Source organism: Piliocolobus tephrosceles, chromosome 1, assembly GCF_002776525.5.
Source record: "Piliocolobus tephrosceles isolate RC106 chromosome 1, ASM277652v3, whole genome shotgun sequence".
Classification (NCBI taxonomy): Eukaryota; Metazoa; Chordata; class Mammalia; order Primates; family Cercopithecidae; genus Piliocolobus; species Piliocolobus tephrosceles.
In genome coordinates, this window is record NC_045434.1 from 219,329,563 (window position 1) to 219,350,660 (window position 21,098).

General features: G+C 63.9%; 1 protein-coding gene across 1 annotated transcript in view; it reads right to left on the reverse strand.

Annotated features, from left to right (window-relative positions):
* Positions 1–368: 368 nt before the first annotated feature.
* PLCH2 (phospholipase C eta 2) overlaps positions 369–21,098 on the reverse strand; it is a 27,790-nt gene continuing 7,060 nt past the window's right edge. Inside the window, exons 5-22 of the mRNA XM_023215149.2 lie at positions 20,560–20,730; positions 18,329–18,422; positions 17,953–18,156; positions 17,635–17,755; positions 15,982–16,153; positions 15,493–15,600; positions 14,037–14,180; positions 10,546–10,638; positions 10,002–10,084; positions 8,876–8,973; positions 8,572–8,754; positions 7,975–8,082; positions 6,955–7,079; positions 6,776–6,860; positions 6,311–6,457; positions 5,734–5,813; positions 3,162–3,459; positions 369–1,660 (exon numbers count right to left, since the gene is read on the reverse strand). Coding sequence (XP_023070917.2) covers positions 369–1,660; positions 3,162–3,459; positions 5,734–5,813; positions 6,311–6,457; positions 6,776–6,860; positions 6,955–7,079; positions 7,975–8,082; positions 8,572–8,754; positions 8,876–8,973; positions 10,002–10,084; positions 10,546–10,638; positions 14,037–14,180; positions 15,493–15,600; positions 15,982–16,153; positions 17,635–17,755; positions 17,953–18,156; positions 18,329–18,422; positions 20,560–20,730 — 3,606 coding nt within the window. The remainder of the gene's footprint in view (positions 1,661–3,161; positions 3,460–5,733; positions 5,814–6,310; positions 6,458–6,775; positions 6,861–6,954; positions 7,080–7,974; positions 8,083–8,571; positions 8,755–8,875; positions 8,974–10,001; positions 10,085–10,545; positions 10,639–14,036; positions 14,181–15,492; positions 15,601–15,981; positions 16,154–17,634; positions 17,756–17,952; positions 18,157–18,328; positions 18,423–20,559; positions 20,731–21,098) is intronic.

Sequence of the window (21,098 nt, forward strand, 5' to 3'; positions counted from 1 at the left end):
TGCACAGGTGCACACCACACACAGCCGGGGCGAAAAGCCAGGTAAAAATGGAAAGGGATTTGGTATCATTTTAATGTTGTATAAGTTTTGCTTCTAAAAATTTAAATATTTCTGTATGGATCGATCCTAAAACACCGGAAAAACTGCCTGGCGGGGCCAGCCTCGAACCCCTCCTGTGGGCCCCAGGCCGGCAGCTTGAGCCTTTCCTCCCCGGGAGCAGGGGCAGGAGGGAGGCAGGGGCCGAGGGGACACAGGGCAGCCAGGGACACAGTTTTGGGGGCCTGGCTGCCCTGTTTCCTGAGCAAACACAACACGGCCACCCCTGTCCTGGGCCTCCAGAGCCGCCCAGGTTCCCACCACTGAGAAGGTCAGAGGCGCAGCAGGACCAGGTTTTCAGCGACCGCGGATGCTGACCCAGGGGCTCCCTTGAAGGGTGCTGGCGCATCCACACTGCCCTCGTGGCCCACGGAGCAGGCGCCCTCGGGGGTGCCCCGCTCCTCCTCTGGGGGTCCCTGCCGGCCCAGGCCCTGCAGTCTCTGCTGCCGCTCCTGGGCCTGGCGGGCCCGACTGGCAATGGCACGCACACGGCTCTGGCTGCGAGAGGAGGAGCGCCGCAGAAAACTGGGGCCCCCCGCCACCCCCTCCCCAGCCGGGCCCAGGCTGGTGGGTGACGTGATGTCTCCTGCCTGCTGGAAGACTGTGAGCCAGCGCAGCTGCTCTGTCAGGGCATCCCTTCTCACCCCTGGCCCCGACACCTGCCGTGTCCCTCCCGGGAGGCCCAGGCTGTGGCTCAGGCTGTGGGAGCCGCCCTCAAAGCTAGGGGCAAAGTCATCAGCAGTGAGGTCCCCCAGGCTCTTGGACTTGGCAGCCACAGGGCAGTCCTGCAGGCCCACCAGGGAGAGGCAGCCCCAGGGCGGCCGGAGTGCGAGGCCAGGCATCCGTGGGGCCAGGGGCCTGGGCCGCAGTGCGTCAGGCGTGGGAGGCTGCTCGCCCGCAGCCCGCAGGTTGGGGTTGGATTTGCTCTTGGTCACAGGTGGCAGGTCTGGGCGGGCAGCTGAAGCTGAGTGGGGCCTGGGGGGCAGGCGTCCCACGTGGGCTCCGGGGAGGCTTTCACGGCTGCGGCCCAGGCCCAGGCTGGGCAGGGAGAGGTCAATGACAGTGTCGCTGGACGACATGCTGGAGGAGGAGGAAACGCTGTCTCGGTGGCCACATGGCTCCAGCCGCTGCCACAGCCGGTCACTGCCCGTGGCATCAAAGTACACGGCAGGGGCTGGAAAGGGACCAGCCAGGGGCCGCCATCCTCCCAGGGGCTCTGTGGGCACCTGCCCCTCACTCTTCACCCTTCTAATCACGGGCAGGTGGCCCGGGGTCCGGGGCTGGCTCCTGCCGTCCGACTGGCTGCCGGGGGCCCCCTCGTAGGCCCCGCCGGGACGCTTGCCATTGCACGGCCGAGGCCTGCTGTCTTGGTGTTCCTCAGTGTCCTCTGGGGGGCTTGCCACATTGGCTCCGGGTCCTGTGGGGTATGGGGGCCGTTCCTGAGAAGAGCTGGTGGGGACGGCCGCTGGTGGCGTGGGGCCAGGGCCTGGGGCGGGCTCCTCGGCAATGGTTTCCAGGCCGCACGGTGGAGGGAGCGGCCGCTGCGTGGAGAGGGGGCGGGTGTCTGTGGGGAGGTCGGGGAGTGAGAGCGAGCGAGCCAGAGGAAGAAGCAGAAGAGAGAAAGAGAGGAAGACGGAGAGAGGCGGAGAAGAGCTGGATCAGGGTGGTGTCCCCGATACCCTGTGCCGAGGGTCGCCGAGCCCAGCTCCCACCCCGAGGCATCCCCCGGGCGCGGCACACTCAGTGTCCCCACCCTGCTGCTGGTGAGGCCCAGCCCATGCCCTGTGCCACACATGGGGCCCTCCTGGGGCTGGGACAGCGCGGGACACCAGGGCCGGGCCCCGTTACCTGTCGCTCGCCGCTCTCAGTTCCTAACTATGGAGGCAGCGTGGGTGGGGGCAGAAAGGAAAGCTCGGTCAGGGGGGTCTGGAGGGGCAGGGTGGTGTGGGGTGGGCTCCGTGTATGTCCCTCCCTCCAGGCTAAGGAGACACCCTCCTAGTGGGGTGCTTCAGCCCAAAGCAGCGAAGCCCCAGGACCCAGGGAATCCACTCCACCCCGCACTCGGCAAACTCCAGGTGTCCCAGGGGCGCAGGAGACACCCAGCAGCTACACTACCGGACCACATCAGACTTCCCAGGAGGGACCCCTGGAGCCTGCCCTGGAGGGAGGTGGGAATGGGATGGGACGTGGCCCCCAGTCCCAGGAAGGGCATCAGTCACCAGCCGCCCGGGAGGTGAGTTTGAGGAAGTGCCCAGTCAGAGGGGCCCAGCATGTCAGGCCACACTCCTGGCCCCGGACCCTCAGCAAGAGCAGCTGGTTCTTTCCAGCCTGTCGGGCCTCAAACCAGCTCCACCCCAAGTCCCAGGGCCTCAAGGTCAGACAGGAGGGCTGGGGCTACTGGCCACAGGCAAGCCAAGGGAGCAGAGTGCCACGGAGACAGTGCCACGGAGACAGAGCCACGAGAACACGAGACGATGCCGTCTACGCAGAAGCAGCAGCAGGTGACCCAGGCCCAGCCATGCCAGGGGCACGCGGGGGGACCGCACAGGGCAGGAGGGGCTTACCGGTGGAGAACATGGGGGATTTACTCCTGATCTCCTCCAGCTTTTGAGCAAACAAGGCACTCATCTCTCCCTGCAGCGCCCCCGGTTGCCTGCAGGCACCCTCAGGCCAGTGGGGGGACCTTTCAGGGATGCCCGGGCTGTCTGGGCTGCTGGAGTCCGAGGACATGGAGCCGCTACCGCCTGGACCCTGCCTCCAGGCCCCGGGACCCTTCGGGGCCTCTCTGCTTCTCCCTGCGATAGCTTGAGGGTCCAGGCCGCAGCAGGGGGCCCCCCGTGAGTCAGCCCGGGCCCAGGGCTGCTGGCGAATGGCTGCCTGCCTGCTTGCAAGCCCCGGGCTGGGCGGCCGCTCCCTCTGCAGGCCCTCGGTGTTCAGGCCGGTGCAGGATCCCACTACACACTTCATGCATGTGGCGGCCATCGCAGCAGCCCCGGGGCCGTCCAGGGCATGTGGGGGCTGCACTCGCACAGGGCTCTTCTCTGTCACTGCGGCTGGTGCCTTACCTCGGGGGCTGCCGCTGCCGGGCCCCTCCTGGGCTGGGGCTTCCAGAGCAGGTCTGGGGCTGGGGGGCACCATGTCGTCTGCCACCCACTTGGAGCCTGTGTCCTGAGTGCCCAGGACCAGCTCCTGGAAGCCCTTGCGGCCCGGCTTCTGGCTCTTGGTTGGGGCGCTGGCTGTGCGCCGCAGGAGCCTCTGGCTAACGGAGGGCCGGGCCAGGGGCCGCCCAGCAGCATGACTGTCCAGTGAGCCGGGCTTTGGGCCTCGGAGGAAGAGGCCTTTTAGGCCCAGAGCCTGCTTGACCTGCAAGAGAAGGAGCCTGCATAGCTGTTGCCAGGGGTCCCAGCCCAGCTACAGCTGCACCCCCAGGGCCAGCTCCCCAGACCGTGCCACAGACGTGCCGTGCGTGTCTCAGTCCGAGGGGCCGGGCCACCTCAGGCTGGGGGCGTGTGGACACACCTGGGCCTTCAGGAGCAGGGTCCCTAGGGCACTTCTGCCCGGGACAGTGGCTGCTACCGATCTAAGTACAGATGGCCCACCCCACCCTCCTGGGCAGGTGGGGCCTGTGAGGGGCATGGAGAGAAGGTCCTTCCCTCCGGAGGAAAGACCTCCAGTCCCAGCCTGGCCCACCACAGCCTGCACCTGCTCAGAGACCCGCAGCCCCATCGCTGGCAGGGGACACTGGTGTGGCACTCCCTGGTTGCGTGTGCCCCACCGTCAGGCAGGAGTATCTGGTCGACAGCAGGAGTAACCAGGTGCAGTGGGAGGCCTGCTCGCCCAGCCCCTGTCCTGCTCACTCTCATGGTGAGACTCCTGCCCTGGGAAGCACCACCTCTTCCAGGAAGCCTTCCTGAATTCCCCCAGGCAGCCTTTTCTGGTCTTGCCCTGCCCTCTGCTCATGTGAACCCCCAAGGCCCACAACTGGTTTGCTGACCCCTGAACCCAGCCAAGATGGGCTCAGGCTCCTGGCCCACCAGTACCTGGCCACAGCCAATCTTCCCGGACAGCTAGGTCCAGGAGATCCCTGCCTGAGCAGAACAGCTGCTGAGAGGGAGGCAGCTGCATCTCCAGGGTGCAGAGGCCAGAGGGGCCCTCACATGCCAGACGCCCCCAAGACCGGCAGCACCCACTGTGCCCCCATGGCGAGCCGTGCTTGTGCACAGAGCGGCCCAGGCCCGGCAGGTGGGTCACCTCCCTGCAGGCGCGCCTCTGGGCAGATGCGTTCAGATGGCCAGCACTTGAATCAGCTTCCTGATTCAAGATTCCAAATCCACGCATTTGGTCACAGTGACTGGGAAGCCATTTAGAAGCAGATCCGGGATTCCAGCTCGGAGCACCGGCCTCGGGGGTGCCCTCATCCCAGGCACTGGGCATGGTTGGCAAGGACAGGGAAGGAGCGGGAGGGAACTCAGAACCAGCAGCCTGAGGGTCCGAGATGGGGGCAGGAGACAGAAGGAGGGAGATGGGAGGGGCACAGCGGGGACTCCAGCGGGCTCCCCACCAGGGGAGGGGAGGGGCTGAGGGCGGGGAGGGAGGATTGAGGGAGAGGAGGAGAGGGGAGGCCAGTGAGAAGGCGGCCACCCAGCTGAACCCTGGATCTGCCTCATAAATGCCACTCTGGCTGGGAATGGCCAGGGTCCCCAGAGCCATGTCATGATCCACGTCACAAGAGCGACAGTCCCCAAATGCTACCAGGAATCACGGATGCTAATGGGGCATGGCCTGGGCATGCAGGGGTGGCGGGCCGCGCTGTCCCGCACACCGGGTACCTTCAAGGCTCCTAACAGAGCTGGGCTTCTAAAGGTAGAGACTGAGGCCATAGAGAAGCCGACTGCAAGACCAAAGAAACAGAGGGAGCAGGTGAGGCGGCCACAGCAGCGGCGTGGGGAGCCCTGCGGCCTGGGGGACGAGGAACAGATGGGTGGATAGACGGCAGAGGCCAGATGGCACTTCTGGGCCCAAGAGCACGGCAGCAGAGTCAGCACTGGGCTTGGGCAGGCCCCTCGTGCTGTGTGGGCAGGGTCCTCCGAGGGCCAACTGCAACCAGCAGGACCCAGAGGGCACTGGGCCTCAGCTGAGAACCAGGGCAGCAGGGCCGGCACCAGGACCCCTTCCTGTGGAAGCCGAGGCCGCACCCTGACCTGGGGCAGAGGACAGACATCCTGGGTGGGGAGTGACAGGCAAACCTGGGCAGCTGCCTTCCATGTGACAGCAGGAAGTAGAGGGGTAGGGGGTGAGAGAGGGGAGGGGCACCACTCAGTCCCTGCTGAGAAGCCAGATGGCAGCACTGTGGGGGTGGAGCCTGCGAGGCCGGTGGGGCAAGGCCCAGAGCACTCGGGACCCACCCTGCTGGAGATGCCCACAGCCAGCCCTGGGGTCAGAGGTGGGCACTGGTGGCTCAGGAGCCAGACCCCCACAGCACCCCCGCTTGCAGGTAGAGGAGAAGAGGCCCAGGGAGGGGACCCTAGGCCTCACTGCCTGAGTTCAGGACCCAGCCCTGGGGACACATGGGGGTGCATAGGACAAGGGGCTGGTGCGGCCCTCCCCATGACGGCTGCTGGCAGGGGTGACACTCACCTTACCGCTGATGTCGCTGACAGCCACGTGCACGAAGATGGAGGCCTCTTCCATCCCCTCCAGGTACACGTGCCTGTAGCCTGAAGCAGTGTGGGTCAGCAGGGTCAGGAGGTCACAGCCTCCCGAGGCCCCCGCCTGCTCTGCCCCCCACTCTACCCAAAGGTCCCAAGACCCCAAATACAGCCGACAAACCCAGGCCTGGGACCTCTGCCTCCTGTGGGCCCAGCACTACCCCCACCTCCTCCAGGAAGCCCACTGGCATTGCACCAGCCTGCAGGGACCTCTTCCTGGGGGTGGCCCCTCCCCCACAGGCCGTGCCCCCCGTGATCCGCAGGTCCCCAGGCTGGCTCTTGTCCTGTCCTCAGCCCTCTTCCTGGGGGTGACCTCTCCCGCACAGGCTGTGTCCCCATCTGACCCACAGAGCCCCAGGCCGGCTCTCCTCCCGTCCTCAGCTCCTGTCTCTTTGGTGCCAGGTGCAGGCCCACCCACACAGGCACCGACTCGCAGGGGAAAGAGTGCCTGCCCTGCCCGGGGGCCCTCGGCCAGTGTGGGGGGCACCATGTCCACACCTGCCCACCTGGCATCATGCTGCTGAAGGCCAGCGTCCTCTGGCCAATGAAGTCACGCCCGATGGGGTCGTGGTCCCAGACGAGGAAGCGGACCAGTGCGATCTCCGGCATGTGCACTGTGAACACCAGGGTCTCCTCCCAGGTGGGGTTGAATCCTGGGGAAGCAGCGCCAGGAGGAGTGTCCCGTGGGCAGGGTCCGGCCCGCACCACTCCAGCCTGGAGCCCCCCGGCCCCACACCACTCCGGCCTGGAGCCCCCCGGCCCCGCACCACTCCGGCCTGGAGACCCCCGGCCCCGCACCACTCCCAATGCCGCTCCCGGTGCTGCTTCCGGGACTGCCCACCTAGAGGGGAGCGGCATCCAGGACTGTCACCGAGGGAGGCCTGGGCGGAGCACCCGGGCACACCAGGTAGCCCCAACCCTCCCCCTCAGACTTCCATCACCAGCGAGACAGAGCCACGGCTGAGCCTCACCGTTGTCGTCCACCACGCGGGTCTGCTCCCTGCTGCAGTCCACAGGGAGCCCGATGATCTCCACCTCCACAAAGGGGTCGATGATCTGGGACACAGGAGTGGGGCTAGCTTCGGGGCCCATCACGATGCCCGGCCCGCCCCCACTCCCACCCCACCCGCTGTGCAGGGCTGGTCCCCACCTCCCCGCGGTCCCCCAGCATGGAGTCGCGCGGCTTGGGGAGCTGCTGGCCACTGATGATCCGGAGCACCAGCTGCTTCTTGAGCTGCCCGGGCAGGGGGTCCTCCGAGTTGGGGTTGAACACGCCTAGGGGGTTGCCGGGCAGCTGGTCAGTGGCCCAGTCCTCAGCAAGCCCCCTACTCGCTGGGGCACGGCTGCCCCTCCCCGGCCCCCACATAGGAGACTGGAGCCAGTGCCAGGTGGAGGGAGGGAGGCAGCGGTCCAGGGGGGCACCTTGGGGGGGCAGGTGCGCCTGGCCCAGTATGGATCACCTTTGTGGCCACCGCAGCACGTGGGACAGAGCCCATGCCTCCCATGGCTGAGCCGAGGAGGTCACACAGCTTCTGGGGTTGGGTCTGGGTTCCTGGGGATTTGAGGGGTGGGGTCTCTGGTGACAGTGCCCTGGGGCCCGCTCAGGCTGAGAACTCCAAGGAGGGCAAGCCAAGGGCAGAGTGGAAGTGGCCATCCACAGCAGGAGTAGCCAGGTCCAGCGGAAGGTCCGCTCGCCCAGCCCCTGTCCTGCCCACTCCCATGGTGATACTCCTGCCAGGGCCACAGGGGGAGCAAGCTGGAAGTCATCCACAGCAGACAAAACAGGGGTGTCTGAGAGCTGGGAGGAGGTTCCCTCCAACACCCAGCCCAGACCCAGGTCCTGAGACCCACAGAGGGGCCAGGCACAGGGGGCTGGGTCGCTGGCACTGGGCTCCTCTCAGACAAATCCTGCCATGAATCTCACATGGGGCCCAGGCTCCCCAGTTCTCCATCCCTGGATTCCTGGCAGAGCTGGGCCCTTGTTTGCAACCCTAACAAGGAGGGTTTCCCCACCCACCTCCCCAGCATCCTGGGAGCTTCATCCCAACCTGACCCTCCAGGGGACTCTGCCAAAGCCGCCCCCACCCCCTTGCTAGCCTGTGGGGCTCCAATCTCTGTTCTGGGGACACCCAGGAGGCCCATCCGAGCCCTGAGCATCCGAGCGCCTCACCCTGGCACATGCACTCGGGCTTGAGTACGTAGCCGCAGCCACCGTTGGCGCTGAACTTGGCTCGGTTCAGCTGCAGCATCCGCCCTTCTGACTGGTAGTTCAGGGCAACTGTGGGGGGGACACAAGGCTGCCCCGGTCAGCACCCGACCTTCCAGGTGTGTCCCCCACCCACCTGCCACCACACGCTAGCCTCCCCTGCACGGCTGCCGTGGATCTGCTGTCTGCCACTCGTTCACCCAACGTGAATGGGACGCTGAGGCTGGCACCTGTGCAGGGCTGAGGCCAGCACATCCTGGAGGAACATTCCTGGAGCTGGCGCAGCCAGCCTCGCAGGCAGGTGACCCTGGGAGTACGTGGACAGGCCTGTATCATCGCTCCCACATCCCCCTGAGGCCTGAAGGACCCTGCCCCAGTGCTAGCCTGGTGTCAGTGGCAGCCTGATGTCGGCAGCATGCCGCGGAGCTGTGGAGGCTCCACGGGCAAGAGAGCTCGGACAGAACCAAGGCCCCAGCAGGTCCCCTGCTCACCCCTTGGGCTCCACGGACCATCTGAGCCGAGCCCTCCCCACCACAGCTAGTGCGCCTCGCCCGCACCCACCCATCTGGCAGCCAGCATTCCAGAAAGGCTGCGGGTTGTAGTTGCTGGAGTCCACGCGGTAGGAGGAGGGGTAGATGCGGGAGAGCTGGTGCTGGTTGAAGCGCAGGTACTGCGCCGGCTTCTGCTGCAGAATCTGGTGGGCCTTGGTCTCGCTGAAGGACGACACCTGCCAGCTGGACACCGCTGCGGCACCGGTGACCGGTCGTCAGACTGCGAGTCCTCGACCTCGCCCGGCGCCCAGCAGCATAGCAGGGATTGGGGACAGGGAGGCCTCCACCCATGCCCAGGTCCCTGAGCCACTCACCCTCCGTCTCTATGTCGTGGGTGGCCACGGACTTGGTGTACTTCACCAGGTCAGACAGGGCCCGGGATAGCTTCATCGTCTTCTTCTGCCGGGTCGTCCTGTGGCAGGTACCGGGTGTCAGAACCCCTCCCATCCAGGGCCAGCCTGGCACCCAGCTCTGTGAGACGGGCTCCAGGACTCAGGCAGGTTCGTTAATTCACACAGTGGGCCCTGAACCCTGAGAGACAGGCCCCAGACTGGGCTGCAGGCTGCGGAAACCCGAGTGCCAGGCAGAATGTGGGCTGGCTCGGAGCTACCAGCAGAGGCAGAGGTCCCAGGCACTGTGTGCAGCGGAGGATGATGTGGTCTGCCCAGCACGGCAGGTGTGGGGGCTTCTGGAAGGTTCTGAGCAGGGGAGAGCTGGGGTCAGGGCCTGGGTCTGGACTAGAATATGTGGAGAGGAGGCCGGGGTCCAAGGGGGCCTCCATGTCACCCAGGTGGCAGCAGCGCGTGTGGATCAGATGTGTGCTGAGGGCAGAGCCCGGCTGGCACGTGGGACGGGACTGGACAGGAGGGGGCTGTACCCCGGCGAGGGGCACAGAGGAACCGTTGGGGGATGGAAGTGAGGGGAGACGGCAATAGGAGGGAGTGGGCAGCACGGGGGAGCCCAGGGTTGGGGAGGGGTGGAAGCTCCTTCTGAGCTTGTAAGTTTGAGATCCCAAAGAGACCCCAGACAGTGCGGAGGGAAGCCTCAGACACGGGCCCGGGCCTTGAATTCAGCCTGACTGGACGGGAAGTGGGGGAGACACTTCACGGCAGGCATTTGATGCCCCCTGGGGAGGGCATGAGGCTGGGGGCCTCATAGGAGGAGGCGAGGACCAAGGGCCGACAGCCCGGCACCATCCAGGCCTGTGGGGACCTGGGCCCTCCAGCCACCTGCTCGGCCACCCCTGCCCCCACTGCTCGCAGCCACCAGCCTGCCCCGCACACCACACTCGCCACCACTTCCCACTGCTTCCAGGGGCCAAGGAGGGGGTGGGTCCTGCCCGGCTCGGGGTTGGCCCTGGTGGGGTCACCGCAGAGAAGGGGCTGGCTGGGCCAGGCTCCCAGGAGTGTACAGGGCCTCCCCGTGGGGCAGGGCACCTACCCTCGGCTCTGACCTCCCGGGGAGTCCTGGCCCTCATCTCCCTCCTCCATGCTGGCCGTCTTCTTCAGCTTGCTGCCCTTCTTCTGTGCGGGGGGCAGAGGCATAAGCTGTAGGGCCCCTGGCCCAGGTCAGGCCTTGGCAAAGCTGGGGGTTGGGGAGGGCCTGTCCTCCAGGGTCCCCAGTGGCCCACGCAGCCTCCCACGTCCATCCCGCCTGGCTGGGCCTGCCAAAGCCGCCTCGGTGCCCTCTCGATCTGGGCTCCGGCGGACACCCAGGGCAGCCACAGGGCACCTGAGCTTGGGACAAGGGCCAGCGTGGGCCAGAGAAGGGATGTGAGCCAGCGAGGCACCTGCTCCCACCAGCTCCGAGCTCAGGCTCCTGGCCCAGTCCCTGGCACCTGCAGCCGATAGCTCAGCCCGACTCAGAAGGGATCCTGCAAGCCAGGCTGGGAACCCTGGGGGCTGGGGCAGGGCCCACTGGGGCACTGGGAGCAGGGAGAACACTGGGCCCAGACGGGGACCCTGGCCTGCGAGCTGCGCCGGACCTTGCGCCTGGAGAAGCTTCCCACGACGAGGCGGCCGTTGCGTCTGCTGGCCCCGGCATCCTCCCCAGACTCCACGTCCTCTTCAGCCTTGCTCTGAGTCCAAGGGAGAGACAGGGACAAGGTGAGCCCAGCCTTGAACCAGGCAGGGAGGCCGGGACAGCTCCCTGGTGGTCACAGGAGGCCTTCCTGGAAGAGGTGGGCTTGAGCCAGGTCTGAAGTAAGGCAGACAGGGGAGGAGAGGGCAGGGCGGGGACAGGTTGGGGAGCCCGTGGCCGCCGTTCCCAGTCCACCCTGGGGCAGAGCCAGCTGCTGAGGAGCAGCAGCCTGGAAGGCAGGCCCCGATGGAAACATCTGCCCACACCTGCCTCAGCGTCTCTCCTGTGTTATTTTAAACTCATTAAGTTCTGAATCTTTTTTCCCCACCAGTGGTGACTACATAATACTGTATTTGTGTGTCTGGAATATTCCTCGGCCAGGCCTGCTTGCGTAACCCTTTTACGAGCGTTCTGTGGCCCTGCCGCCCTGACCTGTTCCCGTAACGCGCAGGTACCACGTAATCAGACAAACAGCTCCAGGTGGGCGCTCCCTGAGGCGGGCCGTGAACCAGGGAACCCCAGGAAGCCACTGTGAGCCTTCCCACCGCTGTATAAGCAGCAGGTACATCCGGGGCTCCCCTACTTGCCCCCCGCTGAACCCCGGGCCACATGGCAAACTGCTCATTCATCCCAAAGCTCATTCCCAATGGAACCAGCAGAGCTGCTCATTCCCAATGGAACCAGCAGACACCCCCAAAACATGGTCCGTCTGTGCTCAGGAGAGGCTCCCATGCACATCCTGTCCCCCACCAAGGGTGGGGGCTGCTTTCTTTGAAACACCGCGAAGCCGTGGGCTTGCAGCAGGGGTCCCTGTTAGAGAGGAACTTCCGCCAGAAGTGGACACAGCACCCACCCGTGGCCATGCCCCTGTAGATGCCCACCCCTCCGGACACACCCCTGCAACACCCACAACACGCCCCTGCACGCACACCCTCCTACACCCGCGGATACTCCCACGCTGCTGCAAAGAGGCCACTGCAGCTCTCACGACCACAGACTCGGCGCTCAGCCACGCCGCAGCAAACCGCTCCTACTGCTCCCCGCTCTCACCAGCCTGGACCTGTGCCTGCCTGGACACTCCCTCACCAGACGCGTCGGAAATCAGGACACATTGCATCCGCAGGCCCCATGCCAGGCGGGCCTCTCAGTCCTGTTGACACGGCCAGGGAGCTCCCGCCAGCCTCCCTGTGCTCTGGTACCACGGCCCAGAGGTGTGCCCTGCCCCTCCTTCACCCTCACAGGGAGCCAGGATGGGATCGGACGGCCCTTCCCACAGCCCAGAGTGGCCACGGGGCCTTCCCGTCACCAGGCTGCACTGGCGGGAGCCCGAGGCCCCGCGTGCACCGCAGCAGGAGGCTTCCGGGTTGTTCAGGTCCACATGGCTCTCAGACATGCTCGTCTCTCTCCACCTCCAGAAAAGCCAGCCCCGGTTTCCTCTTAATTTATTGACGCCACAGCTGCCGGGAGAGGCGCCAGGAGCCGGATTCACAGTGCGCCTTGAGCCAGTCGGGGCCACCACACTTCACAGCTCCTTAAACACCCCCAAAAGGCCACAGTGACCCAGAGCCACGAGTGACTGTAAATCCAGGCATGACTGAGGAGAGGCACGCACTGACCCAGGAGACGGACGGCCAGACACAGCCCGTACTGCATGGCCAGACCTGCTGTCACCCCTGGGACTCCCAGAGGAGATAGCAAGACCCGACCATGCTCCAAGGGGCTGCGGGCAGCGGAAGGCCCAGGAGGCGAGGGGGCCTGGATGGTGGTGGAGGGTCTCGGCCGACCCCAGCCCTGCCTCTGTCGGGGAGGCTGGGTGCTGGGCCCCAAGGGGGTGCTCAGGGAAGGGTCCCTGCCGGGCGAGGCTGTTGGCAGTACAAGCACTCACTGGGTTGTGCCCAGCTGTCTGGGGGTGGGTGCCCTCCTTACCCATCCGGCTTCTCTCCCCAAGATACCCATTCCTGCTCCCGGGCCTCAGGGACGCATGAGTAGAAGCCTCACGTCCTCACGGTTCATGGGCAGAGGGGACACCGGCTGGCCCAGGGGGACAGAGAGGCACAGGTGTCCCTCCGTGGGATTTGCCATTCCCATGACCCCCAGCGCACAGACACCCCCTTTACCTGGGCCGCGCCCCCAGGGAGCTCCAGGGCTGAATGCATCCCGGCCTGGCCTTGGGATCAGCTCCGCCCCTCTCCTGTGCTAAAGGCTCTGGGACCTTTCTGGGGTGTGTGTCCACACCGAGCAGGGAGTGTCTCTCATCAGAGCAGGATTCCCGCTTCTCCTGCAACCTTAGTGGCTGTGCCCGAGCCCCTCCTCCTCCTGCAGAAAGCCTTCCCTGAGCACAGAACCCCCAGCAGCAGCTCAGACGTGGGGTCTGCAGGGGCCACTCTCCTGGACCTGCAGACGCATCTCCAGGTTTTGCACAGGCCCAGCTGGCTGCCCAGCGCAGCCACAGATGGCCACTGTCCCCCACCTAGACACTTGGGATAAAAATAAAGGAACGCCTGTCAGCTCGGGCCCCGCAAGAGCCACCTGCACAGGGCATGTTCCTCGAGCTCTCCTGCGGTGTCAGCTGTGCCGAGTGCTCGAGGCCCGTGGGCGGAAACGCAAACACCTAAGTCTAAAAATACTGGTCCTGGAAGGGGACACAGCACCCGCACTTGGCCAGGGAGAAGTCACCTTCCCACCCTCTCCCAGGGTTAGGAAAACAGCAAGGTCCCTGCAGGGACAGGCAGAACGAGCCAGTGCTACAGGGCACAGCAGGGCTCTCCGGGCACCAGGAGACTGTCCCCAGCGCAGGCGCCCACCAGCACTGTCACCTGCGGAGGGTCTGCAGGGCCCACCCACGCTCCCCACTCGGTCCCACCCACGCTCCCACTCGGTCCCACCCACGCTCCCCACTCGGTCCCACCCACAGCAGGACTGTGGGATCTGCCAGCCACAGCTCCTGGCTCCTTTGAGGTCTGCAAGGAGGCTGTGACCACAGGACCCGGCCCACCCTGCCTGTCACCTCTCGCCCCACACACACTCCGCTGTGTCTGCCGTGACAGCCCCCGAGGGCCATTCGCTCCATGTGGAAGCTTGCCCACGTGGCCACAGGCAGCTCCAGGCAGGGTGTGGCGGGCTGGGCAGGGAAGGCTGTCAATTCCCCACAGCTGGGCAGCTCCCAGAACTGACTGGGTTTTGAGACCCCGCTGGTAGGTGGGTGTGGATCATGCAGGTGTATGTGCAGAGGTGTGTACAGAGCTGTGCGTGTGCAGATTTGTGTGTGCACAGGTGTGAGTGCACACCTGGAGGTGTGTGCGCACAGACCCATACGTTCGGGGGCCCTGGCTGGCCCACAGGCTGGCTGTCGGGGAGACCTGTCGGCATCACGGGTGTCACCTTTTTGGCCTCTACCTTGCGTCCGAGCTTTCCAGATGGGGACAGTGTGGAGACGGAGAAGTCGTTGGGGTCCTCACAGTCCCGAATCTTCGACTCCTTGATGAGGGAATCCAGTTTCCTCTTAGCAATGTTTTCTACACGCTTTCGATTGGTGGATGCCTGCAGGAGCCAGAGGCCGGCCTGTTGGCATCTGTCCCCAGCCCTGTGAGCAGTGGCAGTGACGACCCGCAAGGTCACAGCACTCTGCCCACCCCAGGCTCACGGAAGGCGTGAGTCACTTCGGGGTCTGCAGGCAGCCACAGGCAGGACAGGAACCCAGGCCCACCTGACTCCTCCAGCAGCACGAGGCTGCCCTCAGCAGAATGTGTGTGTGACCCTGTGGCCTGAGAGGTCAGTGCACCAGCAGGTGGCACAGGGTCTGGAGTCCCACCACTGGCCACCATGTGCCTCAGAAGATGGCAGGGCCAGGGGCAAACTTCAGGGTGACCTCTGAGCTGGGCTGGATGCCCTTCCCTGCCAGTACAGCCCCTCGGGTGCCCCTGATGAACTTGGAATCCTTGAGGGCAGGGCCCGGGCCTTGGGTGTCATATGCCCCTGGTGCCAGGTTGGAGTGGGCACAGAGCCAGAAGCACCGTGGAGCTGGCTTTGCCATCACACAGGCCACACAGAGGCATGCGCCGCACATCCCAGGCAGGAAGAGTGCTGCTGCCTCAGGACTTTCTAAAATGGTTGGCCGTGTGACCAGGAGCACGCCACACAATTATCTTCCCATGCACCGCCCCTCTGGGAGCAACGGCCTTCGCTGCCTCGCAGCAGCAGCCCCAGAGCAGTGTCCAGAGGAGAGGAGATCGGCGCCCCCGAGCCCAGCACCTCACAGTCAGGGGCACCTGACTCCGCAGCCCCCTGCCCGGGCCCTGGTGGGGACACGGTGACAGCACTCTGTGGAGGTGCTGCTGGTGGGAACCCCACATCAGATTTGACCTTAGAGATGGCACTGCTTGGAGATGAGGCCAGCACTGGCCACGGGGGTGGCTGGGCAGGACTACCAGCCACTCAGCGTCTGGCCAGACTTGGTGGGAAAAAGGGCAGGAACCTGGGAAATCCTGTGCCTGGGCCTGGGTGGGCCAGGTACCGGTGGGAATGGGGTGGAGTCTGGCGTGGGACCCAGCCCCTAGTGCTGCCCCCACTTACTGAGGGGCCAAGAGGACAGGGCAGGGGGAGTGGATGGTACCCCAAGAGTCAGCTCAAATCTGGGAGCTGAAACGGAACAGGCAGGCCTGCAGCTCTCATGCAGAGGGGTGGGTGGGCAGGGAGGACCCCCCCAGGCTCCGGGCCACTGTGCACATCTGTCCCAATGTCCCTCTGTCCCAGACGCCTCCCTTTCTAATTTGCCCCAGTAGCAAGGACGGACAGCTGTTCTTGAGAACTAACGGCAAACTCCACCCGCCCCCCCACCCCCAGCCCGACTCACATCCCCATTGAGGAGCTTGCAGTCATCGTCAATCTCATCAGCGCTGTCCTCATCAGACACCTCGCCTTCCTCCGCATCCTCGCTGATGTTGGCTGGGAGCTTCTTCCCCTGAGGGAGGAGGTGCACGATGGGAGGGGCCCTGGACAAAAGGCTGGGAAGCCGGCACCTGGCACCCACAAAGAGCCGGTGACCAAGGAGAGGGGCCTTTTCTCAAGCTCAGTTTTGGAATCTCAGCCATGGGGCAGGGGCAGACTGGCCAGTTCCTTGTGGCTGTAGCAGTGTGGAGGGAAAGGCCTGGATATGCATGAGGAGGTCCTGAGCCAGAGTGACCACCATGGGGAGATGGAGCCAGGTCAGGAGCGTGGCCAGCCCTCAGCCCCCCAGATCTGCCCACAGATGGCACGATGCCCCTGCCTGTCTGGAGCAGGGCACTGCCCCAGGCCCGAGACTCTACGTGAGTTGGTCCCAGGAGGGTAGGGGCTCACTCACCTTCACGAGGATCTTGCCCTTGAGCATCTGTGGAGAAGGGAGCATGGTGGCATCCTCACTGCTCACTGATGACAGGTCCAGCTTGTCCCCAAGGATGTCAGTCAGATACTGGGCCATTTTCTTCTGCTGGATGACACTGCAGTGGTTCTCAATGGACAGGATCACTGGGTACCTGTGGCCCCAAAGCAGAAGGAGCAGGATGAGGCCAGGGCCTCAGAGGATGGGTAGGCCCCACCTCTGTAAGGGCCCACCCCAACCATTGAATGAGGAGGGGTCTTCACCAGGAACCCAGGACAGCTGGGACTACCAGCAGCTCTGGGAGGTGGCCCACCCATCAGTGGCTTTGAAAAGCAACTAAGTGGGTGGGAAAGGAGCTGGGAGAATCTTAGGGACTGGTAAAGACAGCATGAGTTTCTTTCCCCAATAAGGAAAAAACTAAAGGCAACTAGAAACTCCAGGAAAATAAAAGGAACGTTTGAAAGTCATGGTTTTAAAATGATGTGGACAAAACCAAGGTACATACAGTGTGGAGCAATAGATAGGCTGGGAAAGAGAATCCCTTTGACCTAGATACTGGGGACACTGTCCTCTGAATGGCCCTGGGGTCCTGACATTGGTCCCATAAAGAAGGAGACATAAGCCTAGCACACACCCTCTGGTGGAACATGGTTATTACCTGCACGGTACAGAATGGGGAGTGTAGCAGGGACTTTTAATTGGAAGCTTTTCAGCTTCGTTTTTAACCATGTATACATTTTACTTGGATTTTTACCAAAAGGTAGCCATGATTATTTTAGAAAATGTAAGTGACCCAGAACAAGAGGTTAACCAGGGCAAGAGATGAGCAAGTCCTGTGATGTGGAGCAGGCAGGCAGGGCACCAGGGTGCAGGGGCTCATCTCCCCATTTCTGAGGCAAGAAACTGAGGCCTGAAGCCCAGGGCCTACAGGAAAACATTGTGCCTGCACAAATTACACTGGTCACAGGTGCAACCCTGTCCTGAGATCCCAGCAGGCCCCTGGCTCCTCCCAGCTCATCCCTCCTCCCCCCATCCCCACCCCTGTGCCCTGTAATGCCCTCCCCACCTACAGTCCCAGGGATGGGGCCGGCTTGAGACAGTGACAGCAAGGGCCAGCTCTTCCAGGAGAGGCCCATCTATTTCTGTTTCCTAAATCAATCTTGCTTCTCCTCTCTTCCTTCATGCAATTAGCTCCTTCCCCACCTGCGAGCCTCGCATAGCCAAGATTCGAAGGTAACTCAAACCACATGGGGAGGCGGTCTTCCAATTCCAGAAATTGGATTTTTTTCAACAGTGTCTACAGCCACAGCTGAGTGACAGCAAATTGAGTCTGGACATAGAGTGGCTTCTCAGGGGTGATGAGTGTGGGAGCCACAGCTGCTGTGGGCACTGACACTGGGAGGTGCCACCAGGCGTGTGGACAAGCTGCTCCTGTGAGGTCCCTGCCTATACCTGCGGCCACAATCTCTCCCTGCCCTCTCTCCTCAACCAGAGATGCCAGAATGAAACTAGCCCCCTGGTCACCACAGTCACTGCTCCCAAAGAAAGGACATGTGAGTGTGGCAGGAAAAGCTAGAGCCTGCAGACCCTACGCTGCCCACCTCTGGTGCCAGCCGCCCAGGCCCAGCCACTCACTCATTCTTGATGAAGGCGTATTTGTTGATGGTTTCGATGACATCTTTGAAGAGGATCTTGGAGGTCAGAGTGTAGCCATGGTGCACGATGGGCTCCCCGTCTGGCCCATCCCAGCAGTCCACTGCAGGCAGGCAGACCTTGGTCAGCCCAGGCAGGCTGAGCTTTGACCAAAAGAGGGCCTGTCCCATTGCTCAGTGAGGGACACAGAAGAGGCCCTCCGAGCCTCTGCCCAGAGATGCCCCTAGGGGGCTCCTCAGGGCAGCCCATCTCCCACAGCAGATGCCAGCCCACGGCCACTGCCCGAGGTCCAAGGCTTACCCTCCACGCAGCGGCAGCCAGCCTGCAGGACCCAGGCGTACATGTCCACCCGTGACTGGGACATGAGCTGGTCACCCACGAGGTAGGTGTTGTGGGACGAGGTGATGAAATAGTGGCTCAGTGGCTGCGTCATGTCCTGGTGCACGTGGTGGTGGTCAGGATTGAAGATGTCACCGGCAGGGCTCCTCGTGTAGTTGGTGAAGCCTGCGGGATGGCGTGGCGTAGGGGCCATGTCAGCCCACCACCAGCCTCATCTCATGACCACCTGCCCCCATGCCACACAGAACACAGAGCACCTGTCCCGGCCCACAGGCTGGGCCCTCGTTGCCCCTCCAGCATCCCAGGACAGCTGGGCTGAGGGCAGCGCCCCACTCACCATCAATGCCCAGCAGCCCCTTACTCTTGTTTTCTGGGCATGGCTCAAACTGCTCGATGATGTCCTGGCAGCTCTCGAGGGTCACACCCGTCATCTAGGCCAGAGCAGGGGCATGAGCCCAGATAGCCCATCCCTGGCCTGGGATAGCCTCAGGCAGCTCTCCCATCACCACGGTCCCCTGCCTGTCTCTGATTACACCAGGGATGACCATGGTTCCCAGGGGCACTGGCCAGCCAGCCCCAGTGTCACATGAGTTGGGACTACCATGGATCACGTGGCTTTTGGATGACTCACTCTGACTGTGAACTCTGACAGCACAGGAGGGGCCTCTGACCTCATCAGCTGGACCACCCTCAACCAGTGCAAGAGCTGTGGCCCAGAGTGGGCCTGGCGTGGAGCAGAGGCCATGTATGGGTGGGCACAGGAGAGCGAGAATCTTCATGCCCCCTTGACAGAGCCAGGGAGACACAGGCAGCTCCCTTATGCAGCCCCTCCCACTGTCTGCCCAAGTCCCCACACACACACCCTCCCAAGAGATCTGAACACCACAGTCCGGCCCAGGCCGCCCCAGGCATCACAGGCTGAGGAATCTCCAGGGCGTTATGGTGCAGCTGGGCCAGGAGCTACCCAGCCCACCGACGGGGCTTCTCCGAGTTCCCTGGGAACATGGTGAGGTAACAGGTGGGGGATCCCAGAGCCAGCTGTGGGACCCTGGGGAGGCCCAGCAACCAGGAGGCCAGGAAAGGGCACCAGTAGCCGGCTGGAGGCCTCTGGCTCCTGATTGCAGGGAGGGTTCCAGAAGGCTTGGGGCAAAGGTCAGGGAAGGAAGGGTCACTTCTGCCTGCCAATCCCCCGTCCAGGCCCCGTTCCCACCTCTGCCTTTACTGGGACAGAGGACCTACAGTCTGCAGCCAGGTCACCCACAAACATATGCCGGTGCCACCCCTGGTGGCCAGGGCACAGGGCATCTGAGACAGTGGGGTCCAGCCAGCTGATGCTAGCCTCCCCAGCCTGGGCCATGCCTCCCAGGCATTGTGCCTGCAGGATTGGAGAAGCAGCTGCCACGGGATGGAGCCTGGCAAGCTGCGCCGGCCAGGTGGGGGCATCCGGGGAGCTCAGGCCCAGGGGCAGCCCCAAAGGCCAGCTCTGGGTTTGTGGTAAGCTCGGGGGTGGGGTACTGCTGGGAGATCCTGGGTAAAACCCACCCAGACCCTACCTGGGATTCCCAAGGTTTCTCCTGCCATTCCCATCCTCCCCCTCAGACCATCACCGAGAGGCTGATGCAGCGCAGGTGGCCAGTAGAGTGGAGGTCCCTGAGCAGCACCCCAAGCCGAGCCATCTGGGTCCCCTGAGGCTTGCCCTGTCCCTGCTGTCCTCCCTGAGGAGGGTCCAGGGTCCTCACCTGCACTCCTACAAGGCCGGAGGGTGGCCACACAGTCTGAGCCCCTCCCACGGAGCCCTGTCCCCACGGGGGCTCTGGCCTTCCCCTCCACTGCCTGGCTGGACCTGCAACTCCTGCCACCAGGGCATGCGGTACCCAGTCTCTGCCTAGGCCTGGTACAAGATGGCCAGAGCCCTGAACCTCTGGACAAGAGGTCCCCGGTCAGTGGGGCAGCGTCCAGGGAGCACGTGGCCTTTGCATTGGTCTCTAAGGATGGCCAGGACTTCTTGGGGTCTAGATAACGGGGTGAACATGCCCCTCTGGACTCCACGAGGCATCTGAGTATCTGCTGGACAGACGTGAGTGGACATTGTGGCGGGCCTGGCACCCCAGGGGAGCGAGTCAGCCAGACCCATGTGGCTGGAACACAGGGGCAGATCTCAAAGGCTGGGCCACAGAACGCTAGTTCACAACATGCACAACACCAAGGCAGGAGGTGTGGTCAAGCTGTGGGAGGCGCAGGGTGTCCACAGTCAGGACCAAGCCATTCAGAGGCCCCTGGAGGAGAAACCACAAACCTTCCCTACCGGCTTGACTGCCCCATAGGGTGCACCCTGTAGTATCAAAACTAAAGCCAACTTGGGGGGCTCTCAAATGCCTGGCTGTGACCTGCCCCACCCTAATCTCTCCATCTCAGAGCAGGGGCATGAGCCCAGGTAGCCCAGGGATGGCCTGGGATAGCCTTAGGCAGCTCCCCCGTCACCACTGTCCCCTGACTGTGAAGCTCAAAGCTCAGAACAGAAGGCGAGGCCTGATGGCTGGCCCCCCAACACTTGCCCGGGCAGCACACCTTCTGTTCCACCTGCAGGAAGCGCTGCAGGTTGGCGGCGTCCAGGTGGTCCTTGTGGTTGCTGTAGGTCAGCATGAGCAGGTAGAGGTCCCGGCGGGTGGACATCATCTTGTAGAAGGCACAGAACTCTTCAAAACCCAGCGTCCCTTGGTGGTCGTCCGTGTCTGCTTCCTGCAGTGCAAGGCCTTGGGTCACCATTGGCACCTCGACCAGGGCTACATGCACAGGGGTCCTTCAGGGCCACCCCGCTCCCCAGTCAAGACCAACATGCAAGCCCACCCTCCTCTACTCCACTGCCCTCATCACAGCCTCCCGTCACTCCCCAGGGCACGGGCCCACCCACCATGAGGACAGCCCCATGAAAATGCAGAACTGACGCACCTGCCCGACGCCATATGCCTTTCACCTTCAACCCACAGCCAACTCCATATACTCACCCCACACAGCAGTCAACACCACCCACACGGAAGCCACCACCACCCACACGGGAGCCAACACCACCCACCTGGGAGTCTACACCCCCCCACACAGCAGTCAAC